The 21,450-nt window shown below is 41.5% G+C and overlaps 2 protein-coding genes across 2 annotated transcripts in view; both read left to right on the forward strand.

The window, feature by feature from the left end:
* GUCY2C (guanylate cyclase 2C) overlaps positions 1 to 1,970 on the forward strand; it is a 42,706-nt gene extending 40,736 nt beyond the window's left edge. The window contains exon 27 of the mRNA XM_063323835.1: positions 1,531 to 1,970. Coding sequence (XP_063179905.1) covers positions 1,531 to 1,705 — 175 coding nt within the window. The 3' untranslated portion in view covers positions 1,706 to 1,970. The remainder of the gene's footprint in view (positions 1 to 1,530) is intronic.
* Positions 1,971 to 5,413: 3,443 nt separating this feature from the next.
* PLBD1 (phospholipase B domain containing 1) overlaps positions 5,414 to 21,450 on the forward strand; it is a 41,906-nt gene continuing 25,869 nt past the window's right edge. The window contains exons 1-3 of the mRNA XM_063322601.1: positions 5,414 to 5,569; positions 14,140 to 14,359; positions 20,940 to 21,023. Coding sequence (XP_063178671.1) covers positions 5,497 to 5,569; positions 14,140 to 14,359; positions 20,940 to 21,023 — 377 coding nt within the window. The 5' untranslated portion in view covers positions 5,414 to 5,496. The remainder of the gene's footprint in view (positions 5,570 to 14,139; positions 14,360 to 20,939; positions 21,024 to 21,450) is intronic.

Consider the following 21,450-nt stretch of genomic DNA (forward strand, 5'->3'; position numbering starts at 1 on the left):
GTCTTTGTGCTTTAGCCTTCACTATTCCTCCCTGACACTTGTGGTTTTTTTATACCACTCAACTTGCCTTCAGTAGTTAGAGGCTTAACAGCGTATGTGTATATAAACACATGTAAATATTCATGACATGGGATTATACATATGATGAAGGTTATTTGTATATATAAGCGCTAAGCAGGTTCATTTCCTTGGAAAGGGAATAAGACTTACAGCACAAGTTGCTGATGTGATAAATGCAAGAGATGGACAGAAAAATGAAAAACATTCATATTCCCAAAACTTTAGTCCTAATGGCACCTGTGTGTGACTGTACAGTGAGAGGATAACTGCAACTGAAGGTGCAGCTCTCTGTAGTACCATGTTATGCCTGTAAACTCTTGTGGCGGAATTTGTAGGAGGAATGAAACTTGAGGATTTTGAGCAGCACTCTGCAGAACAGGCAGACAAAGTTACTGTAGTATTGCGCAGGCATAAAATCTTTAAAAATGGAACAAAAGCTTACTTTCTAATACATAAGAGATAAGTTATCAAGAAAAAAATATGAGGTTGATGTCCTGGAACTGAGCTATCATTTTGCATCAGTACTGAATACAATATAGTAATAGTGGAAGTATAGCTTTTGAGAAACCATGCAAAATTGAAGCCAGGATAAATGTCTGCATTCATTTCATGTGTATTTTGCATACTACTGCATTGACTACTGCATTATTTCCTGCAAAATCACTACATGTGTAAGTTCGTCACTTTCTGCTCTGAACTCCTGTGTACAGTCACTCTTCTACTAAGTGGGAATTTGCTGCCATCTGCTTTGAAATGACAGTGTTTCAGTACAACTTGAAGCAATTACATAAAGTACAGTTGTTTGTCTCTGGGCTGAGCAGGAAATACTCTTTTGTAAACTCAGAACTCCTTTTTTTGAATTAATATGATCAATTGAGACTACCAGAATTATCGAACTGGCAATTCTATTCAACTCTTCAAAGTACCTCTTGAGCTGGATTACTGTGTCCAGTGATGCATTTGGTTTTGCTTCCTTATATAGGCTGTGACTGATAAAATTGCCCCTTAAAATTCTCGTGTGTGGGGTACTCCAGCAGAAAGCAGACAGACTGCAGAAATTTATGAAAAGGTGGCAACCCTGTTACTGAAGGCCACCTGAAGTTGAATAGTGGAAGTGCTGGCACCAGTATGGCGTTGAGAGCTAGAATCTACTTTGATTTGGAGTTAATCTAATTCATGTCCTCCTTTTGATGCAAACGATGCTGAAATTTTTTAAGGTCAATAATGACACAGCTACAGACCTCCTGTGCAGAGACAGTGAGCCACACTATCTGAAAAAAATCACATGTAAATCCTGAATTCTATTCCCAAATCCAGAAGCTGAATTTGGTTCTGCCCACACTTTCTATCAGTAGTGTGTGAATGTCATGAAGACAAATGTTGGACAGAAATGTTTAAAAACTACTGGGGATCTGGGGATCACTGAAAACATGTGAATCACTGAATTTTTTTCCATTCTGTCACTTTCAGGGAGAATCAGCAGCGGTTACATGATGACTTAGCAGAGATGATAACAAATACTCTTCAGAAAAGGGAAAGCGAAGGGTTTAAGACACGGGAGCTTTCACGGGTAGCTAGCTACCGATCAGGTACCCTGGAATACCTGCAACTGGCCAGCACAGAGAAATCTGTCACATATCTTTAAAACTGGATGTCTAGCGTGACTGAAAAAGCTGCAGCAACTCTCTGGAGTACTTCATGTGAAGGTTGGAGGCTTATACTCTCAGCTAGAAGAGAAAGAAAATACCTTTTCAAGCATCCTTTCTACCATCCGACCTGCTATCAGTAAATCAAACCTCTCTTCACTGTAATGTCGAAATTGTCGGATGACTTCAGTCGGACACGTGCAGCCTGATTTGAGGTAAATGAAAATATCTGCACTTGGTCTGGAAAAACAGGAGGTTTTTGGGTTTGGTTTGTTTTTAAATGTGATAGCCTGTTCAATAATCCAATTCTGAAAATATTCACAGCAAAGCCTTAATTTTTCCTGATTTTAAAATGTTGTGTTTAATTTGTAATTTTTATTTGAAGAAAGATTTGCTATAATGTATTTGAAAATAACATTAAAGATATCATATGTAAATCCTGGATATCTTGCCATTTTGCTTCTTCTGTTGTTTTCCCCTGTGTCTCACATGTTTTGTTTAATCAGGTTGAGTTTGTTCAAGAGAAAACACTTTTGTTATTTACGTTGGGAGATTACTCCAGAAGTTGTATGGTTTCTAAAGCTTATCTGAATCTCTTGGGGCTGCAAAATGAAACTGGAAATCTTGCAAAAACAGACACTTTCATATCTTTTCTCCACTTCTGCTTCTGTTCCCAAACCAGAAGTGCAACAGAAATGAAGGAAACAAACTTATCTAAATTTCTTAAACCTCAGAAACTTTCAATTCAACTTTTGGATGAAGTTACACAACGAGGCAGAACTCAGGTTATACTGAAATGACTTGCTCACTAACTGACACTATGACATTTATAAACAGCTTTAAAAAGCAACCAAAGCACAGGTGATACACGTAAAAGAATATCAGCATTCACACGCAGAAATAACAACGAGTGAGTGAAATTTTTGCAAAGGCCTCTTGTACATTGGTGGCTTTCCAAGGAGAGCTACTTCTTTCACCATTGTTAGATATCGGTCAGTATTCAAACCATAAAACTTGGTGCAAAATCATTCTTTTATTGTTTTGAACAGCATTTTTGTCCAAGTAAACAACCAAAAAATGTTAAAAAGGGCAAGCCAGTTACCTATGTTTTTTCTTTATCAATCTAACCTGGCTTTGTAAGAACACACGCACACAAAGAACAACCTAGGTGTAAACAGACAGACCTCAAGTGCAAAGATTCCCGGAAAAATTAAATCAAGAGGTGCTGTAGGCCTTCTACTCTTGCCTAATGAATGCAAATTCCTACACCCAGGACCACAAGATAGACAGAAATAGCAGATAGCACGTAACCAACAGCCACAGCTTTCAGGTTGTGTGTAACCAATCTTAAATTTGGGCTGACACTAATACCATACCATTACTTCTTCGGACTGTGTCCTAATGGAAGTGTTCATCAGGATAAGGATAGAAAAATATGTCTGGTATTCTAAAACTGGTATGTATTAAAAGGACTACCAGTAGAGTAAAAAAGTATAAAGTCTGCTGTTTCTTGCCCTGTGGTGCCAATCAACAAGCTTCGTCTCTATGTCTGCATTCTTGGGTGCGACTGCTGTGCTTCTTGGCACCATCGGACTGTTCTGGTTGCTGTATCTGATACGCTCAGCAAGCGCAGCTGTAATGCAGTGTCAAGCGTTGGACTCCTCAGGCCTGAAGAAACCCACTATAACTACTATCTTAAGCAGAGTTGCTCTGATCTTTGAAGTGTCCTAACTCTATTTTTAAATAGGAATTTTATGGGTTCCATTCTTGCCACCTCTGAGATGCAAATTATTTTAGAGCCAATGTCTGCTGACACTGATTGAGACAATTAATTTAGTTTTCAGTAGCCCTTCTCATTCCTGCATTCTTCAGATTATAAATTTCATATAATTCTTTGAAGATGAATAGTTACCTTAGCAATGAGTCGATGGACCCATTTTCTGGTAGGTTTGTTTTCTACATGGTTCTGTCCCTGCGCATATCTGTCACCCATACATCACAATAAAATAAATTTTGACTACACTTTTTCAAAATTTGCTCCTGGTTTCTGAATTGAATCTGTCTTAGATTCAATGTCTTACCATTGCATCTGGTTATCAAATGATAGATCAAAGAGCCCTCTGCCATCAGAAATCTGTCACTGAAGGTCCAGTCATACACATCTCCTGGGTTTTTTTTAAGCAGTGAAATGTTATATTAAAAACCTAGTGTGAGAGATATTTTTTGTTCTCCGAGTGGAAAGGATTTTGGCTGCACCATCACCATTCATTTGAACTTAACTCACACCAAAAAAATTCTCTGAATCCCTGGGCTGGGAGCATGTGGAAGTGAATCTTTCCAAATGCACAAAAAAAGCTTTGTAGCTTTGATCATATTCAGACTCCCGCCTTGTCTCCATCTCATTTTTATCATGCATTCACACTCCCCTCCTGTTTCAGCATTGTCTATTTGTGCTGTCTATCCCAGCATGTCCCTCCAATTCCTGGCCATGTCCATCACTTATGCACAGAGGATCTGATTTTGCATACTTTTTTTCCCCTATAGTAATCTAATACGGGGAGTTCTGTGGAAAATATAATTTTGTATTTTACATCACCAGCACAGTCAAACTGAGAGCAGCATGTGACAGAGCTGAATTTCTCATATGGAAAAACCTTTGGAAAATATTCCTCCAAAGCAAATGCAGCATCTATTCATGATTAGACATTTAAGAGTTGTTTTTCACTGGGGAGGCAAAAAAGAAAAGGTAACAGCACTGTGTTTTATCCTTATCTCTTAGTGAAAAGTAGTCCAGAATAAAACAGCGATGGGTATGGAAGGATCCCTGCAGCCAGCAGTAGTGTTATAGTGCTCTTACCCTGGGCTTGAGGCCAAGCCTTGCTATTTGGCCTGAACTGGTTGGCATGTGACCTCGTTATATGAGGCTATTACAGGCACCAGTATCAAATTTGAACTATCTTAAACAATTACTGAAACACAAAGTCCTAATAACGGCTGGTTTAGGACAGTGATAGAAAAGCCAACACTGAGGGAAAAGGCAGCATCTCAAAATAATCTGAATCACAGCGGCAGGGGAAGACACCTTGGGAAGTTGTCCCTATCTGTAAACCCTATGAAAAAGGCCATCCCTCAGCTTTTCTTCTGGGACACGCACAGTGGTTGTTCCACTCAACAGGGCCAAAAGCTGCTCTGATGTAAAATCTGCAGTTTGGTAAGACACCACCCAACTTCTCTTGCTTTACGGGGGCCTTTCCTGATAAACCTTCGCCCTTTTTGGTTCATCACCCTTCCTGGCAAGCCCTGCGGCCCAGCAAGCGCCAGCCTGGGGCTTCCCCCCTACTGCCTCATGACAGCATGGTGGCAAGGCCCGACCCCAGCCTGGAGCGAACCCCACATCATGGCCGGGCCTTGGGGGGCTCCAAACAAGCGCCAGGGTCAAAAAAAGCTTCCAGGGCCCTGGGCTCGCCGCCCAGCTTGACTTGATGCCTTTCCCTGCCACCACGCCCTCATGCCGGGCTGTGAGGCGATGGGGCAGCCGCCTCGGGCCTCTGCTGCGACGCTTCGGGTGCGAAGCTCCGTCGCCGCTGCCGGCCTCCCCCAGGGCACATCCCGGACCCGAGAAGGGTGAAGGCGGCCGGTGTGGGGCCGAGAGGGCCAGGCCCAGCACGAGGTGCCGGGGCGGGCGCCGGAGGAGGCGGGGGCAGCGGCGAGACCTGCCCTGAGCGAGGGAACTTTATTATAAAGTCCCGCCGCCTCCCGGTGCCCAGAGGAGGCGCGGGGGAGCAGCGGCATGGCTCGGCTCGGCGGCGGCGTGTGCTGCTGCTGGCTCGTCCTCCTGTGGGCGGCGGCGGGGGGCCGAGCAGGTGAGGGGAGCAGGGCGGCGGGAGGCCGGCCCTGAGGGGGCGGTGGGGGGTGTCTTCCCCCGGAGGGCGGGAAGGAAGGGAGTGAGACAGCGGGGCTGCCCCCAGCCCCGGGGGTGCCAGGCGACCGGGAGGGGTTGTCCCGCCGGCGGAGCCCGGCTCGGGGCTTTGCCGCGGCTCCCGAGAAGACAGCGCGTCTCGCCCGGGCCCGCCCCGGGGGATCTGCCGGGCTCCGCGCCTCCCCTTGGGCAGCAGCTCTTCGCTGCGCCTTCTCCCCGGCTGGCACCGGGGGGGAGGGAAAGGTCCCTCATGCCGCCGTGGAGGCGGCGAGGGGACTCGTCCCCCGGCAGCACCGTGGCACCGGTTAAGCCCCTCCAACCCCCGGTGGGACCCTTATGGCCGCGGTGGGTCCCGGCTGCCTCATGGGCTTGGTCCCAGAGCAGCTCATGGCCCGCCGGCCCGGGCGGGCTCGGCCCTGGTGCTTCGTGGGTGTTAAGTGCTGTCACCTCATTCCTTCGTGCTTTAAAAACAGCTTTCCCCTTCCCGGAACGGGCGAGGGGAACCAAAGTAAGGATTTAACAGGTGGGAAGCTGCCTTGAGCGCCCAGCAGTGCTGGGTTTTAACGTAGTATGCGTGCATGGGAATAATTTAGGATGGATGCTTCGTTTTGGTGCTGTGGCCTTACAGCATGCTGCCACTTGGGATCTTTAGCAGAGTTTTATTGCTGGTTTCTGGGTATAGGTCATCGCCTGTGTCATCGACTTGTACCTATGTATGATCTGATATCTTCTGAGTAGATAAACTTGCGTTGCTGTTAGAGTTAAGTGACTTCCCGATATCTGATTAACTTTTTGAACTTTTTCTCTCTGGTACAAACACCACTTCACGCTAATTTTGTGCTCACGGTTGGTTTTCATGGTATATTTGCATAACAAACTTTTTCTGGCAAAGTTGTAAGCCCCCCAATAGGGTAATTCAAGGAGTGAAACTTTTGTAACACTTTTGATCTTCCTCTGTTGACTGCTATAGTTTTATGTCTCTTGATTTTAGAGCTTTGTTCTTGTTGCAACTTCAGAGTCAGATTTGCGTGCAAGCAAAATTGGCCAAATGCCATAATGGCACATTTTGGCGAGCTTCACGGTTTTCCATAGAATCTTGGCTTCCTGCTTAAAAATTGAATTTCTGCTTGGCATGTTTGAGAAACGTTGCACCTGTGGACACAATGTGGTAGCTAACTGTCTGCTAGAACAGACATGCCAGTGAGGTATGAACATAGGATTAGTTTCTTTTTTTTCATTTCAAAGTATGAAATGGCTTTACCAGCAACTGGAAGGATGGGGAAAGGAGTCACTAAAGGAGGGAATTTAAGAGGTGCTGAGCAAGTGTGGAGTATGTGAAGGTGAAGCTGCCTCTGGGGGATCACTAAAAGTTAGGGATGGACAGCAGCTGTTTAGAGCAGAATGTCCATTAGTGAATTCTGGTTACCGTTTGTAGTGGTGTACAAATGTACCAGGGTTGTTGGGGAGCAAATCTCAGCAGGAGAATATCTTCCTCCTCTGCTGCTTTCAATGAATACTGAAGATCTTAAGGGCTGGATTCAGTGCTTATCTTCTAGGAAATTCCTAGTTAATTTACTAATTGCCACAAAACAAGGAGAAATTAAGGTAACAGTTGTTTTAATGTCCAAAATATTATAAGCGTCTCATTTTGCCAACAGTCCTACCTCATCTTGGAGACCTACTTTTCAAACCTCACCCAAATTGGCAAAAGCTTTTAGTATTATATTAGCACGACTGAAGGAAGGGTCAACCAACCATGAATCATGCAGAGGGGAGTGAAAAGTAGTTTAGGGTATAAAGTAGTTTCAGCTAATACCTGGCTCATTCCTCACATCACAATTGAAGTACTGGTAGAAAACTACTAAGTAGCAAATAGAAATGCCTTTAGGCTATTTAATGGAGTAAACTTGGCCTTCAGCACTGTGAATGGTCTAGATTTTTTAAATTTTTTTTTTTAAATTGGTTCATTGTTCTTTAGCATTTTGAACACCTTGAAGATTCTTCACCATACTGTTTGGAAACTATTTCTAGAGAATGTTCTCTGTTAAAAATGACTTAAATTTAGGGACTAAGAGATTAGTGAAGCTACTTGTGAAATTATTATTTTTGTTTCCTCTGTGGATGACCTACACTGGGGACCTGTAACTATTTTGGCAAGTTTTCTGCATCAGCTAAGCTTTACTAGTAAGTATCCTTGTGAGCATGAGAACCATACAAGAGTCAAACTCTTAATTTATAGCTCACATTTGAATATTGCATCTCTCTCATGTAAGCACAAATCAGGGGATTAGGCTTCAAAGAATGACAGGCTTGTTAGAGGCAAATTGAAAAATTACTTAGACCTGAAATGTATGAGGAAATAGGATGAATTAAGGCCGGTAGAACAGAAAACACAAATAGCTTATATCCAAGCAGAACAAGAAGGCATTTACTCCTTTAATTGGAAATTACTGGGTTTCGTGTTAAGTTCTTGTGTGGTTTAAGCTAATCTCTAAAGAAGTCCTGAAGTACTTAACATTCATTTTGTAATGGATTCCAATCATAACTCTATGTAGAAATCTCAATTGTACTTTAGAGGTATACAACCTCTTTAAACAGTTAAAAGGATGGTTCTAAATTTTTTATTGGGGAAATAGGACAATGTCTATCAAATTACGAAATTGAACAGAGATGTCAAATGCTCCTTATTAAGGTTGACCTGAAATATTTAAATCCTATACTGTGCTAATATAATCTTTACTACTGAACATTAGCTGTAGGAGAAGGCATACTAAAACCAGGAGATGTGCAACTTTGTGCTAGGTTTTTTTGTGTTCCGAAGTTGTGCAAAACTAGTTCTCAGTGAAACAGTAAAGAAATAGTTTCCTTATTTAGTGGAAAGTGTATAGGTGGAATCTATTAAGTACATCTGAACACCTTTACAAAAAAAGGCTTCACCTGTGAAAAGCCATAGCTAAAAGTAAGCATGTAAAATATAGATTAAAAATTAGTAGTTAAGGAAGCAAGTGGCTTTCCTTTTACTAGGAGATGCTCACAGTTGTTAACTTAATTTGGCTTGTTACATGCAACCTAACCGGTGCTTCATTGCTTCTGAGTTAGTTTTTTTTCTCAGACCAAGGAAAAATATGAATATTGATTCTCACTCCCAAACCTTGTAGCTCTTTCATCTGCAAGGAAAAGGGAGTTGTGTTAATTTCTCTAGTTAGAAAGTCCAGTAGCCTGTCTAGATACACGTATGTTTTAAAAACAACTTATGGCTGGGAAAGCATAAGGAAAAGCAGCTGTTGCATATTGCCAAACAAATTTTACTGGCATTCTTAAGACATGTCAGGTGTTACTTTTGTAGGTGTTCTTCATTTAGTAATTATTAGTGGCAGTTATCAAATAGTGTGTTTGTTGGATGGTTTTGGAACATTTCACTGTACTGCTCTTCATTTTTCTTACTCATTTTTTCTCTGTCGATTCTGTTCTTTCATTACAAGTTACTGCTATTCTTTCATGTCCTCTTCAGCATCCGATTTCTTTTTTTTTGTCTTGCCTCAGTCCTTTCACTTAGTATTTCCTTTAATTGCTTTCTGTATATTCTCATGAACGTGTATGTATTTCCACTCTTCCACTGCCACCAAATAAAAGACAAGCTCCACTTTTAACATAACCTTGGTAATGGCTATATTGAGCCAAAAAGGCAGAGAAGAGATTTGGCAAAACAGCCTGAAAACCAAGGTGACTACCACCACCTCCTAACCACGGCTGAAATATCTTCATTTTTCCATTATTTAGGGTATAATCTTGTCAAAAAGTAGATACTTCTCACTTGTTGAAGAAGTTCATCACTCTCCCAGCTATATCCTAGATCCTATTTTTGGATCTTTTATTTGGCAGAAGATGTATCTTTAAAAGAGGCTGTTTGAGGAAAGGTTCCTCCCAGTCCCTACTGACTGCAGAAAGGAGAGGGAACACTTGTTTATTTCCAGGCTTGTTTTGTCATTGCACTTCTCCGCTTCTGTCTCCCACTGTACAGTGCACTGGTGGTTGTGGTGGAACTGTGCATCGCTGGTGCTGTGCAGTTTTCCTGGCTGGCTGGTTGTGCAGAGGGGAATGGTGACTCCACTGACCTACCCTATCCCCAGGGATTTTGAGTCATTCATCGCAGTAAACAGTGTGCTTTGGCTTGATATTTAGGTTATTCTAAGCAGTACTGTTATGGAATAGCCATAGATTATCACAGTCTTTTCTGTTCTTCTGCCCGAGAACAGGCAATAGGCTGAAATACTTGTCAGGATTCTCATGTACACACTGCGAAGTCTAACTTTGATGATAAAAGGATGATTTGCAGATTCGTGGAGATGTTGCATTAGGTTCCTAGGTAAGAAGTTACCAATACAACTGCTGGGATAAGAGATGCTGGGGCCCCTGCCTCACCCTCCAAAAATAAATATAAAAATACCAGCATTATTTGAGGGGAAGGTTCCTGTTGTTGCAGGACACATCTGGGATTGTTTGGAAACGTGCAGTTGCTTCTTGTATATTTATATTCCACATTATACTTCAGTTCTAGGTGGTTTTCTTGGCAAAGGTAGTGCTGTTAGTTTAGATGAATGCAGATTAAAATTGTAACAGACTGGGTGATAGCAAATGCTTTGATTATATTGTAGTGTAAGCGTATTTTAAGCATGTTTATAAGCTTGTAGTTTAAACTCCATTTGTAGCAAGATAAAGACTTACAATAATTATTATAATTTAGAAAGTATGATTATATATGTGTTCCTTGAAATAAACATAGCAATTTCATATATTGGTATTTTAATACTATAGACCAGGGCAATTAGATTTGCAGGAACTGACATAAAAATTAATGATGTGAAATGGGACGAGTGAATGAGTTGGGGGGTGGGGGGGGGATAATCAGTAATGGGAAATGGTCTTTTCCAGCATCATTAAGTCACATCTGTCACAGCTACCTTGATGCTATTCCTCTAAAGGCCTCTCCAGCTTTGCTACAAATCATCCTGTAATTTAATGTTTTCCCCTTCTCTCCATCCTCTTCTAGCCCTGGTTTTCTTCAGTTTAAATTTGTCATATAGTGAAGTTGGGGCAGGGCAAACTCCAAGGGTAATTTTAAAGTTTGTTCTGACTTTTGAAAATAGCTCTGTATGTTCATGCTCTGGCAGAGCATAAAACAAAGAAACACAGCCTGCCGTGTTAGAATACCCATGTCAGATCAGTCTGTCTGGCACTGGCATCAGCCTTCTTTTTTAAAAAAAAAAAAAAAAATTTAAAAAAAGCAATGGCTATTTTGCTTTAGGCAGAAGAAAGCTTATTTGAGATACCTTTTTTATCTGTGGGCACTAGTAACAATAGTCAGCTGCCCTGGTTCCTCTTCACTACTCACCACCTTTCCACAGTCTACTGAAGAGATGGGAAGAAGATCATCTTTTGCCCTACTCTGTTCTTGTTCTTTTTAGCCATTTCTCAGCTGGCTTTGTGTACTGGGCATATACGTGGCCTGTCTCTCCTCTGCCTCTCAGTGGGCTTCGTGGTTGGAATCAGCCTTCACCTTTGCTGCTGGACAGGCTAGTTGTCTTCTGCGCCGACCCCTTGCACCACTTCTTCACAGGACCTCCCTTTCCCTGACCTCTTTGCTTACGTAAGCTTCAGCTTTGTAAGATGGCCTTTGGCTCTCTTCAGTGATGACCCTTATCAGCCCGCTCTTCTTATAGGTTTTCAGTCTGAGTGACTGCCATGTTTACCCTTAGCCTAAAGTAGCAATTACTGCATGTATTACTAGCAGATAGTTAAAGTGACAACAGAAAACTAACATTATAACTGCTTGAAGAGTTATCCGAGGTATGTCATGTCTTGGTCCTTTAAATAGCTTCAGTACCTAGCAGAGAAAAAACATGTTTTTTAAACACTATGTTCCAAGTCCCTGAAATGACTTCATCTCTAAATAGATTCATGTAAAAACTTCTGTTCACAGAATGGAGGGGAAAAAAACCAACAACACAGTTCCTTCACTACTAAAATCCTGTTCTTGCTAGCACTCTTCCTGCGTGCGTGAGAAGTGTCTCTAGTACATTATGAAGACTGACATACTGCATAGTGGTACAAAGTCTAGCCGGAGGCCAGTAACTAGTGGTGTATGCTGGCAGTCGATACTGTTCATCATCTTCCTTAATGATCTGGGTGATGGGGCAGAGTGTACCCTCAGCAAGTTTGCTGATGTTGCAAAACTGGGAGGAGTGGCTAATGCACCAAAGGGCTGTGCTGCCATTCAGAGGGACCTCAATAGGCTGGAGAAATGGGCTGACAGGAACCTCATGCAGTTTAACCAAGGGAAATACGAAGTCCTGCTCCCGGGGAGGAATAGCCTCCTCTACCAATATATGCTGAGGGATGACTGTTTGGAAACATGAGCCAGCAGTGTGCCATTATAGCGAAAAAGGGTAACTGTCTCCTGAGCTGCATCAGGAGAAGTGTTGCCAGCAGGCTGAGGGAGGTGATCCTCTCCTTCTCCTTAGCACTGGTAAGGCCATGCCTGGAGTGCTGGGTCCAGTTCTGGGCTCCCCAGTACAAGAGAGATCTGTAACTACTGGAAAGAGTGTGGCAAAGGGCTACAAAGGTGATTAAGGGACTGGAGCATCTCTCGGGTGAGGAATGGCTGGGAAAGCTGGGACTGCTCCACCTGGAGCAGAGAAGGTGCAAGGGGGAATCTCATCAATGTGTACAAATACTTGAGGGTGTAAGGAAGGCGGATCCAGGCTCTTTTCAGTGGTGCCCAGGGATAGGACCAGAGGCAATGGGCATAAACTAAAACACTGGAGACTTCCTCTGAGCATCAGGAGGCACTTTTCTGCTATGAGGGTGAATGAGCACTGTCACCGGTAGCCTAGAGAGGTTGTGAAATCTCCATTCTTGGAAATACTCAAAAGCCATCTGGATATGAATCCCAGGCAGTTGGCTTTAGGTGACTCTGCTTGAGCAGGGGCGTTGGACAAAATGACCTCCAGAGGTCCCTTCCAACCTCAGCCGTTCTGTGATTCTCTATAAGAAACAATTTTAGCTATTCTTATTGGAACACTAGGAGAGAACAGCTTTCCGACTGTTGAATGACACAGATTATTTAACAGTCTGGTAAACTGAAAACAACTGGCTTAGAGCAACCAAGTAACTGCTATGTCAAAAAATGATTAGTTGGAGAAAGAGTTTAGTTCTTGGAAAATGATTTTGCTTTTTTTATTCAAATATGTCATGGCTCTTCATAAAAAAGCTTTATGTTATGTTTTAGAGTACTGAATAAATTTGGTGCACTTAATTTGAATTCAAACTAGCTGCTCAATCACAAATGTTTTACTTAAAGCTTTTTGAAGATCATTAGGTATTGTGCTGGCATTATATTGCTTTTCTAACGGTGCCATTATCATAGCATGCATACTAAGTATTTTGTGTAAGATCATCCAGAATTTTGCAGCTGTTACGGGCATGATACACAAAATGAATTGTGAGGAGTAGTAACCAAACTGTAACTTCTTGCTATAAACTGGCAGGACTTGTTGCCATACGCTGGAGAAGGGTCAGGGGAATAAAAACACTGCGGGTTTCTCAGTAGTTGTAAGTGTTTGAGTTTAGCCCTTAAAACTTTTCAAATACTTCTTGGAACTCTGACTCATGATTTTTGAACTCTTTTCACTTGCAGTACTGTAGTAGTGATTTGATCAGTCACAAATAGAGATCTGATGTAATCAGGTCCCATTTTAGGGAAGGCTGAATCAGTTATAGGGGGTTTTTTTTTTTTTTTTTGGAAAGCAGTTTGCCTTGCTGTTTGTTCTTCAGCTCAGCAGGATTAAAACCCAACTAATGAAGAATGTTTCTTAAACAGCAGTCCAAGCAGAACTGTGAGCAGTCTAGCGCCCATCTTTCCCGTTCATTTCACGCTGGGGATTGATTCTATTCCAGCTGGGTGATAGCGATTGTGTGTCTTAAAGGACTGCATACCTGTGGTGCTTTTGTCTTTAACCTTGTGATCCATTGAATTCTAGTGCTCCTGTTGGGTCATGCCACCTCCAGAATTAGTAGCCCAGAAAGACAGTTTAGAAACCTGCAGCCTTTTGAATCTTTAGGTGGAAAACCAAGTCAACAGTAGTTTATAATCCTTTGCAGTTGCCAAGGCATGCTGTGTTCTAAAGTTCCTTTCCATAAGATTTGTATAGATTTTCTTCTGGGCCAGGTAAGGAAATGTCTTCTGAATTTTCTGTCAAGACTCAGCTGTGTTGGAGCTCTACATTGAAAGAGTTGTAGGTAACTTCCAGAGGAGTACCATGAGAATATGTAGCTGTAAGCTTTTGTCTTGGTAAAATTCCAGTTAGTTATCATGCCACATCTCAGTACATCAACATTAGTGTTGCTCTCCATAGTAGAAAATTGCCAAAATATTGTCTTGACACTTCAGTATTGGATAGGAAATACCTGCTCATGTTTGTTTGTCTTCCTTGCCCCCTTTCTTCTCCACCATAGAAATCCGCTATGCGACTGTGTACTGGAATAGAGCTGCAAAAACACTTCAGGTCAAGAATATACTGGACAGAAGTGGAGATGCCTATGGTTTCTACAACAACACTATACAGACAACAGGTTGGGGAGTTCTAGAGATCAGAGCAGGCTATGGCAGTCAGACCTTAAGCAATGAAGACATCATGTATGCAGCTGGCTTCTTGGAAGGCTATCTCACAGCTCCGTAAGTACCTCAGGAAGCAACTCAACTTATGACACTTCCAGTGGATTTCTGTACTTGTGAGTTGTTTGTTTGTTTTTTCTTTTCCCTTAATTCTAATCCATTTAAACTAACCATACGTTTTGCAGTTGTGTGCTGTTCTTTTAATTAGTAGCAAGTATGAAGTATAGCTTATTCATTATGGGATGAAGATGTGCCCTCTCCTCATCCTGCAGGCTCTCCTAACACCTTGGTGAGATAGATGAGTGCTGTATCTACATTAGTGATTAAGTAATATAATCACAGCATAGTGTATGTGTAAGGAAGCGTGTAAGCCATATGTTGTAAATAATTAACAAAAGGGGTAGCAGAAAGAATAGTTATCTCCCAAGCCTATAGTTAGGTGACTGACCAACAGCAGATGAAACAATTGAGAGCAGATCAGGCAGGGAGACATGTTGCTAGCAAGAGCGGCAGGGCTTGCTTAAGGACCTTTTTCACCAAACTGTCAAGAAACTTCTGGGGAGCAGATACTGAAACTTCACAGCATGGGGAGTTTAGTCTCTCTTGGACAAATTAAAAAAAATAATAAATAATAATGCTGATATACTGATAGGCCTGAAAGCGGTCTGGTGTGTGTCTAGAAGGGTCAGTGTACTCCTGAAAGCCCTTTGAAGAGAAGATGAAGGACTGAATCTCTCCTGCAATGCAGACCTATGAAAACTGACATTTTGTACTTACTATGAATCCAGAGCAGTTTTTTTTTTTTTCTTATAAACAAACAAAAAAACCACCCTGAAATAAGTGCAAAACCAAGCCCTAGTCTTTCCTTGACTAAGTTGGGAAGACAGAATGGCACTATGACATACTCGCTGGTAGGATATAGCTGGTGATATAGCTAAGAACATGATACATGGCTTGTTGCTGAACAAGCTCCATCTTTTCCTCTATCAACTTAGTCATAGGAAAAGAAAAAAATCCCAAATTCTGATGCATGGCTGGGGAATAGTTGGGAGATAATTGTAAAATATGCGGTGACGTGAATTTGACTTCACCAGCTCTGCTTCCAGAACACTAAAATACGTACCGATAGGCTGCATTAAACAGGCCAGCAGGGGAAGGCTGTCTGTCAAACAATTGTCAGATATGGCTGCTGGACAAGATGATACTAATTTAATTAGTAAGACATTTTAAGATCAGTTAAGACTTATGGATAGTTCTCTGATCATGTGATATGTTAATGTGACTGTCTAAGTAGACTTTCCTGGAGAGGCAGCTAGGTCTCTGGAGAGTGTAAAGAAAACTGAATAAAGTAATATTTGTCAATCACAAAACACGTCTGAGGGAAAGAATAAAGGAATCCTAGAGTTCTGAGTGTGCAACCTGTACTCCAGGCAGGAAAGGAAATGAAGTACGTGAGATCTGGATATATGTTGTTGAATTATTCGGCATGAGAGGTTACTGTTATGCACTATTCATTAGTTTATGTAAACTACGTATGGATCTGAGGGATGCTAGCATTACATTTAGAATACTGTTAAAATTGGGTATTGCTCAACAGATCTTTTCGCTAAGGCTTCACCTACATTTACTCATCTCTAAGTGGTTATACTTAAGCTTTGTCATATTGCATAGAGAGCCCAATCCATGCTAAGCCCAATTAGATGGCAAGTAATGTTCTAGTAGCAACAACCTACACCCTGTTCCCCTTCTGCCTCCGCAGTAGATTTAACAGTCTTCCTGTCTGTCTTTTAAACAAACTTAAGTATATGCCTGTTCCTTTAAATATGGTTTGAATGTGAAACAGTGTCTGCAGGGACTTTATCTGATGTTTAAGTCTATGCTTACAGGAGGGAGTTTTTCCCCTTTGTTTTTTTCTGTGGAGATTCACAGAAGTGAAGGTACTCACAAGTTACTCTGCGCAAGGCTTTTGCCTTTGTCTGGGTCAGGTGCTTTCTGAGGCTGGTTCCTAGCCATAGCTGTTGTTATGGTAGGGCTACCATCTCCAGCACTGAGTGGCCCTTTGTGGAGAAGTGGGTATAGGAGAAATAGTAATGAACAGAGATCTTTAAGTCTGTGGAAGCAAAGTTGAGGGTTTGTATCAAAGTGTAAAAGTAGGGTTTGAGACTTTGGCTTTCAAGCAAATTAGGAAACTCAACTGTTTTAAAGGAGTTTAAGTGTGAGAGTAGGTTAAGATGCAAAACCAGAACTGCCAAAGCCTTTCTTTGAAGAAACGTTTTGAGGAAATCCACTGAGAAATCCTTTGACAGTGCAAAACCTGAAAATGCTTACCATCATTAAAACACATTTCAAATACTATACATACCATCTGAATTTCTGTTTTGGCCATGTCTTTGCCCCACTGTACACCTGTACCTGTAGTGGAAGCATATTTCTCACTGGAGGTTATGAATATAAGCTTTTTCTGTCAGGTCTAGCTCAAATAAAGAGGACTTCTCTTTGAAGCTAAGAATACCTATTGAAAATGCTGCAGTTTAGGAGCAGAGATGAATTAGTGATTTACTCCCCTGACCCTTGAGAAGATGGAAAACCTATTACTTCAGGCTTCAGCTGTATGACCTTGGTGGGTTTTTTTTATTCAGCAAACTGCAACTAATGAATCCTCTTACACAGTGTGTTTGCAATTTCCTGAACCACAGGAATAGTAAGAACTCACTAAGTTTACAGATGTTGAAATTGCTCTCAGAGCTCCATTTTTTCTTCTTTATCCTGTCTGGAGATTCACAGAATCCTAATTAACATGCAGGCAGATGTTCTTTCTTTGGGACAATTGCGCAAGTCTTCTGAAGTAAAACTGGGAAACAGTCTTTCCCAATCTATAACTGTTCTCACCAGACCTCCTGGCCCATTCAGACTGTCTGCAGGGAAGCTTTCTAACACCACTGTGACTTCTTTTATGAGAGGGTGTCTCTAAACACTCTTGTTCTGCTTTTGCAGACATCAGGGCACACAGTTCAACCTTCCTTTTTAAAAACTGGGTAACACCAAGGAAGAGTATAACAATGTGTTTGGCCATGATGAGTGCTTTATTAGCACCAACAGCCACTTAGCGACCAGAGCAAAGATGCTTGTGTCACTTGCCTGGACAAGCACCACCTTGGGTGGCTCAGGTACAGCCTCCCAGTGTGAATACACTGGGTATGCCTGGTAATTGAAGTGCCCTCTAGCACATCGCTACCTGTAGCCTGAACAACTCCAAGGTCTCCAGCTGTCTTGCATTTGTTTGTGGCAATGACTCCATGAAGTAGAAATGACCCAAGGTGGCTCCTTGCAGAAACCCTGAAGTCCTACCAGGAAGAGCTCTGATGTGATGCTTTATTGGGAGGAATACGTTGCAAGCCAGATCCCAAGTTGAAGTACAGGTTCCTGCAGAAGCTGTCTGGTGAGCAGGAGCTCCAGATTGACAGTGCCTACAATTTGGAGATCTCCAGGGATTCTCAGCTAGCTTAATTTTTGCATTGCACTTAGGGCATGAAGGAGGGTTTGTAGACACAGCTAGGCCTCATAATATAAGCGAAAGAGGGACAAAATACCTCTCCTAAAAGTGTATGCTTTCTTCTTAGTAGGAACCTAAGCAGAATGTAAGACAACCAAATTTAAAAAAAAAAAAACAAAACAAAACCAGCCCAAGCCATGCTGGGATTGTTTTAGCTTAGATTACTGGTCCGCTCTAGCTGTATAGGTCTGTTGTAGAAAAAGCAATAGCTAAGTTAGACCTGTTTACCAGCGAGGGTAGAAGCACAGGCCTTTTCTAGAGCATGATTCATCTTTCTAGTGTTGGCACCTGGTTCAGATAGTAGCTGTCTAGTTTGAAAACACATAGTTAGGGGTGGAATAAATCTAATACTAGTGTCTGGAGACCAGACATTTGTTTTTATCACCAGTGTCTCACCTCTCTGTAAGGTCTGGTCCTACCATCCAGCCAAAAATGTTTGCTCCAGTTTTCCTGGGTATGAATTATCTTCCCCCCATTACAAACAGAGGTGTTAATGAGGCCTCACTTTACTTGGGGAATCGCAGAGCACATCCAAGTCCATGACGTTGAGCATATACTTCTAATCAGTTCCAACTGGGGCATGCCAGGTGCCTAAGAGCAGTATTTAAATTGGAAGCAATGTTAATTGTACGCTTTTTTTTTGTCTGATATAACCTCAGCTGACCTGAGTCCTATCATCTTCCTCTCTAATTTGAAGAGCCGAGGCACTGCTTTGCTGTTTTTAGACTTTGAATTCTTGTCTCGGCTTTATAATTGCCTTGTATTTGGCCTTAGATACAGTTGCAAAGCCTTACCTTACTATAATGATCCAATTTACTTCAGAGGATAATGCCCTTACAAAACATGCAAGCCACACACATAGAAGCTTTGTTAAAGCAAAGAAAAAAAAAAAAAAACCAACCCCAAAGCAACAAGGCAGCTAGGGGAAAAATTCTCAACCTTGGGCATTTAAAAAAGACAAACTGATTCCAGGAATCGTGTGTCCTCTGTTAGCATATACAAGAAGGAAGGCCATTAAAGAAGCTGTTTTCAGTCCTCTGATTCTGAACTAACCCAGTTGCTACATCAGTCATCATAGCTTAAAGATACTACTAGTGTAAAATCTGCCTTGTGTTGCATAACCTTTGAGTGCAAATTGAAGAGAGTAGAGCTGATGGTTGAATCTGGAAGCCTGATCATCTGTCCTGGCCTAGGCAGTGATTAAAGCAGTATCCTGGCTGTTTTTATTCTCCTCGTACCTAAAAGACCGTCTGCCAGATGGACTGTCTTGTGCTATTTGCTCCTCCTCTCTAGTGCCATAGGAGCTCTGACTTGTAGTATGGAGTATGTTACGCTATAATTCGCTTCCTAAAATTACTTCAGACTTTTATTTGCCAAATTATCTGACTGCAGGGGTGGAGATTATTGATCTGTCTTTCTTCAACTTTCTTGTCCTCTTCAAGAAGTAGTTTATGATTATGGCATGTAGTCGTGTGTTAAGTGGGAGACAGGAAACTCTAGAACTAAAATTGATACTATAGCTGCAGTTTCATGAAAGGTGCAATGGTGTGAAGCTGCTGAATGCTCCCCTCTCTTGCCCCAGCACATCCCTCCACAGATCCAAACCTCCAACTTGTGTCTGCCCTGGCACTGATCAGGCCCTTTCATGCATCAGTTCATTGACAAACACAGTAGAGAGCTTCCTTCTTGCACCACCTCTGTGGGTTATCTGTCTTCATAACAACCTAATTCATACTACAAACTGCCAGAAAAATATATTCCCTTTTTTTCCCTGGATTAGTGTTTTGCCTGAATGTAAACTGACGTTTAGATTTGGTAGCCAGAATGGTACCAGAGCTGAGATAAGCAAGCAGGGTCATGCAATCGAGTACTTAAATAGCTGCGAATGGGGCAGGGGACAGAAAAAGAGGGGAGAAGGTCAATGGATGATTCTCTAATTATCAGCAAACCATTCAGTCATCTCTAGCTGTATTCTCAAATTATGCCCTGAGGGAAATTGGGAAGAGCTCCTGTCTGCATCCCTCTAGGAGGAAGTTACCCTCATGAGTTTTAATACAGGGAATTGTCCTGCTGGCATGTACTTTTCCTTGAGGCTGGTATCTGTTCTGTTTTCTTTCTCTCAGCACTTGGTAGGAGCTAATTTTACTCATGACTGATGTAGTTCTACCAACTCCAGACCTCAGCAAAATAATTTTCTGATGATTTCTGCCTAGAACTAGATATTCCTTTCCCATCCTCTTTTTTTTTTTTATTCAGTTGCTGAAAAAAAAGTTTAAGTTTGACCCAAATTATGAAATGATAGAAGAAGAAATTAACAGAATAAGAAAATTCAAAAGTTCTGTTTTGGTTTGAATCAGATGATTACATTTGACCTAAAATGAAAGGGTGACTTTAATTTTGGACTCCTGAGTAATTTTTGGCAGTTGATTTAATCTTGAAATCTAAAATGCTTCACTTCAACAAACCAAACAAAAAACAGCCAATCAACCAACCACAAAGACTCCTTCAATTTTTGTTTCTATTAGTTAATGGGGATGAAACAGCTAACTGAATTCAACAAAGAAAATCACAATAATTTTGATCTCCATAAAGCTGAATCTGTTTAGGGCTGGCCTGAGTGGGAGCCTCTGTGGGAACACATATGATCAACATATACATGTTTTAAAATGGAGAGATTTAGCTTAATTGGTAAGGAAGTAACAAGGTTAACGGTAAGTAAAACCTACTAGATTTCAGACTGAAATTCTCTCTTAGAACTGAATTAGCAAATTATATTCTCACCTTTGTGTTTTCTTTGTTCCAAGTAGAATAGCCCTCCAGTAAACTATTTTTGTTGTGATTTAAATTAATGTACAGTTTGAGCAGGTATTACCAAGGTCACTTATTTTAAGTTAAATTTCAACAATCCATTTGTGTTACCTTTGCTGTTTGTCATGCATTAAAGATATGAAGTAATTCCTGTGATTAGGAAGAGTTTACTTTGTGGACTGTGGTGCTTGTTTATCAGTGCTCTGTTGACCAATGGGTTGGTAAGCAAAAGGAAGGGAAGATGCAAAAGAATAACTTCTGCTACTCTTGTTCTTTCAGGCACATGTATGACCATGCTGCAAATATGTATCCGCAGTTAATTAAGAATCCCTCCGTTCGAAGTGGAGTTCAGAATTTTATGGCGTATGTATTTAGTTATTAGAAAATAAATTATTTAAGAGTTGGGATTGGAGTGTGACAGAATTTTCAAGGGTGTTTTATTCTCTTCCTTATGGGCTAAAGAAAATATATGCTGCTTTTTCCTCTGAATGCCGTTTGTATAGGGGGAGGGAAATTCTAAACATACATAAAGAAGGGCTTATGCCCTTACCTAATTCTGAGTCTTTCAAAGAATTGTTTAAAACCATTGATAGAAAGGGGTGTGGATAATGCCAATGAATTCTGGATGTCATTCTAGTCAAAATCCCTTTCTAAAAAGCGGATATTTTGAATGTTACGCTGAACAGTGTGGTCTCTTGGCACCTTAATCTTTTTAGCACTGTGTATCCTTTCTTTCCTCTGTTAGGTTAGTATTTTCTCTGTTCTACTACTGACGTAGATTCTGTTCTAA

The sequence above is a fragment of the Chroicocephalus ridibundus genome, chromosome 1, assembly GCF_963924245.1.
Source record: "Chroicocephalus ridibundus chromosome 1, bChrRid1.1, whole genome shotgun sequence".
NCBI lineage: Eukaryota > Metazoa > Chordata > Aves > Charadriiformes > Laridae > Chroicocephalus > Chroicocephalus ridibundus.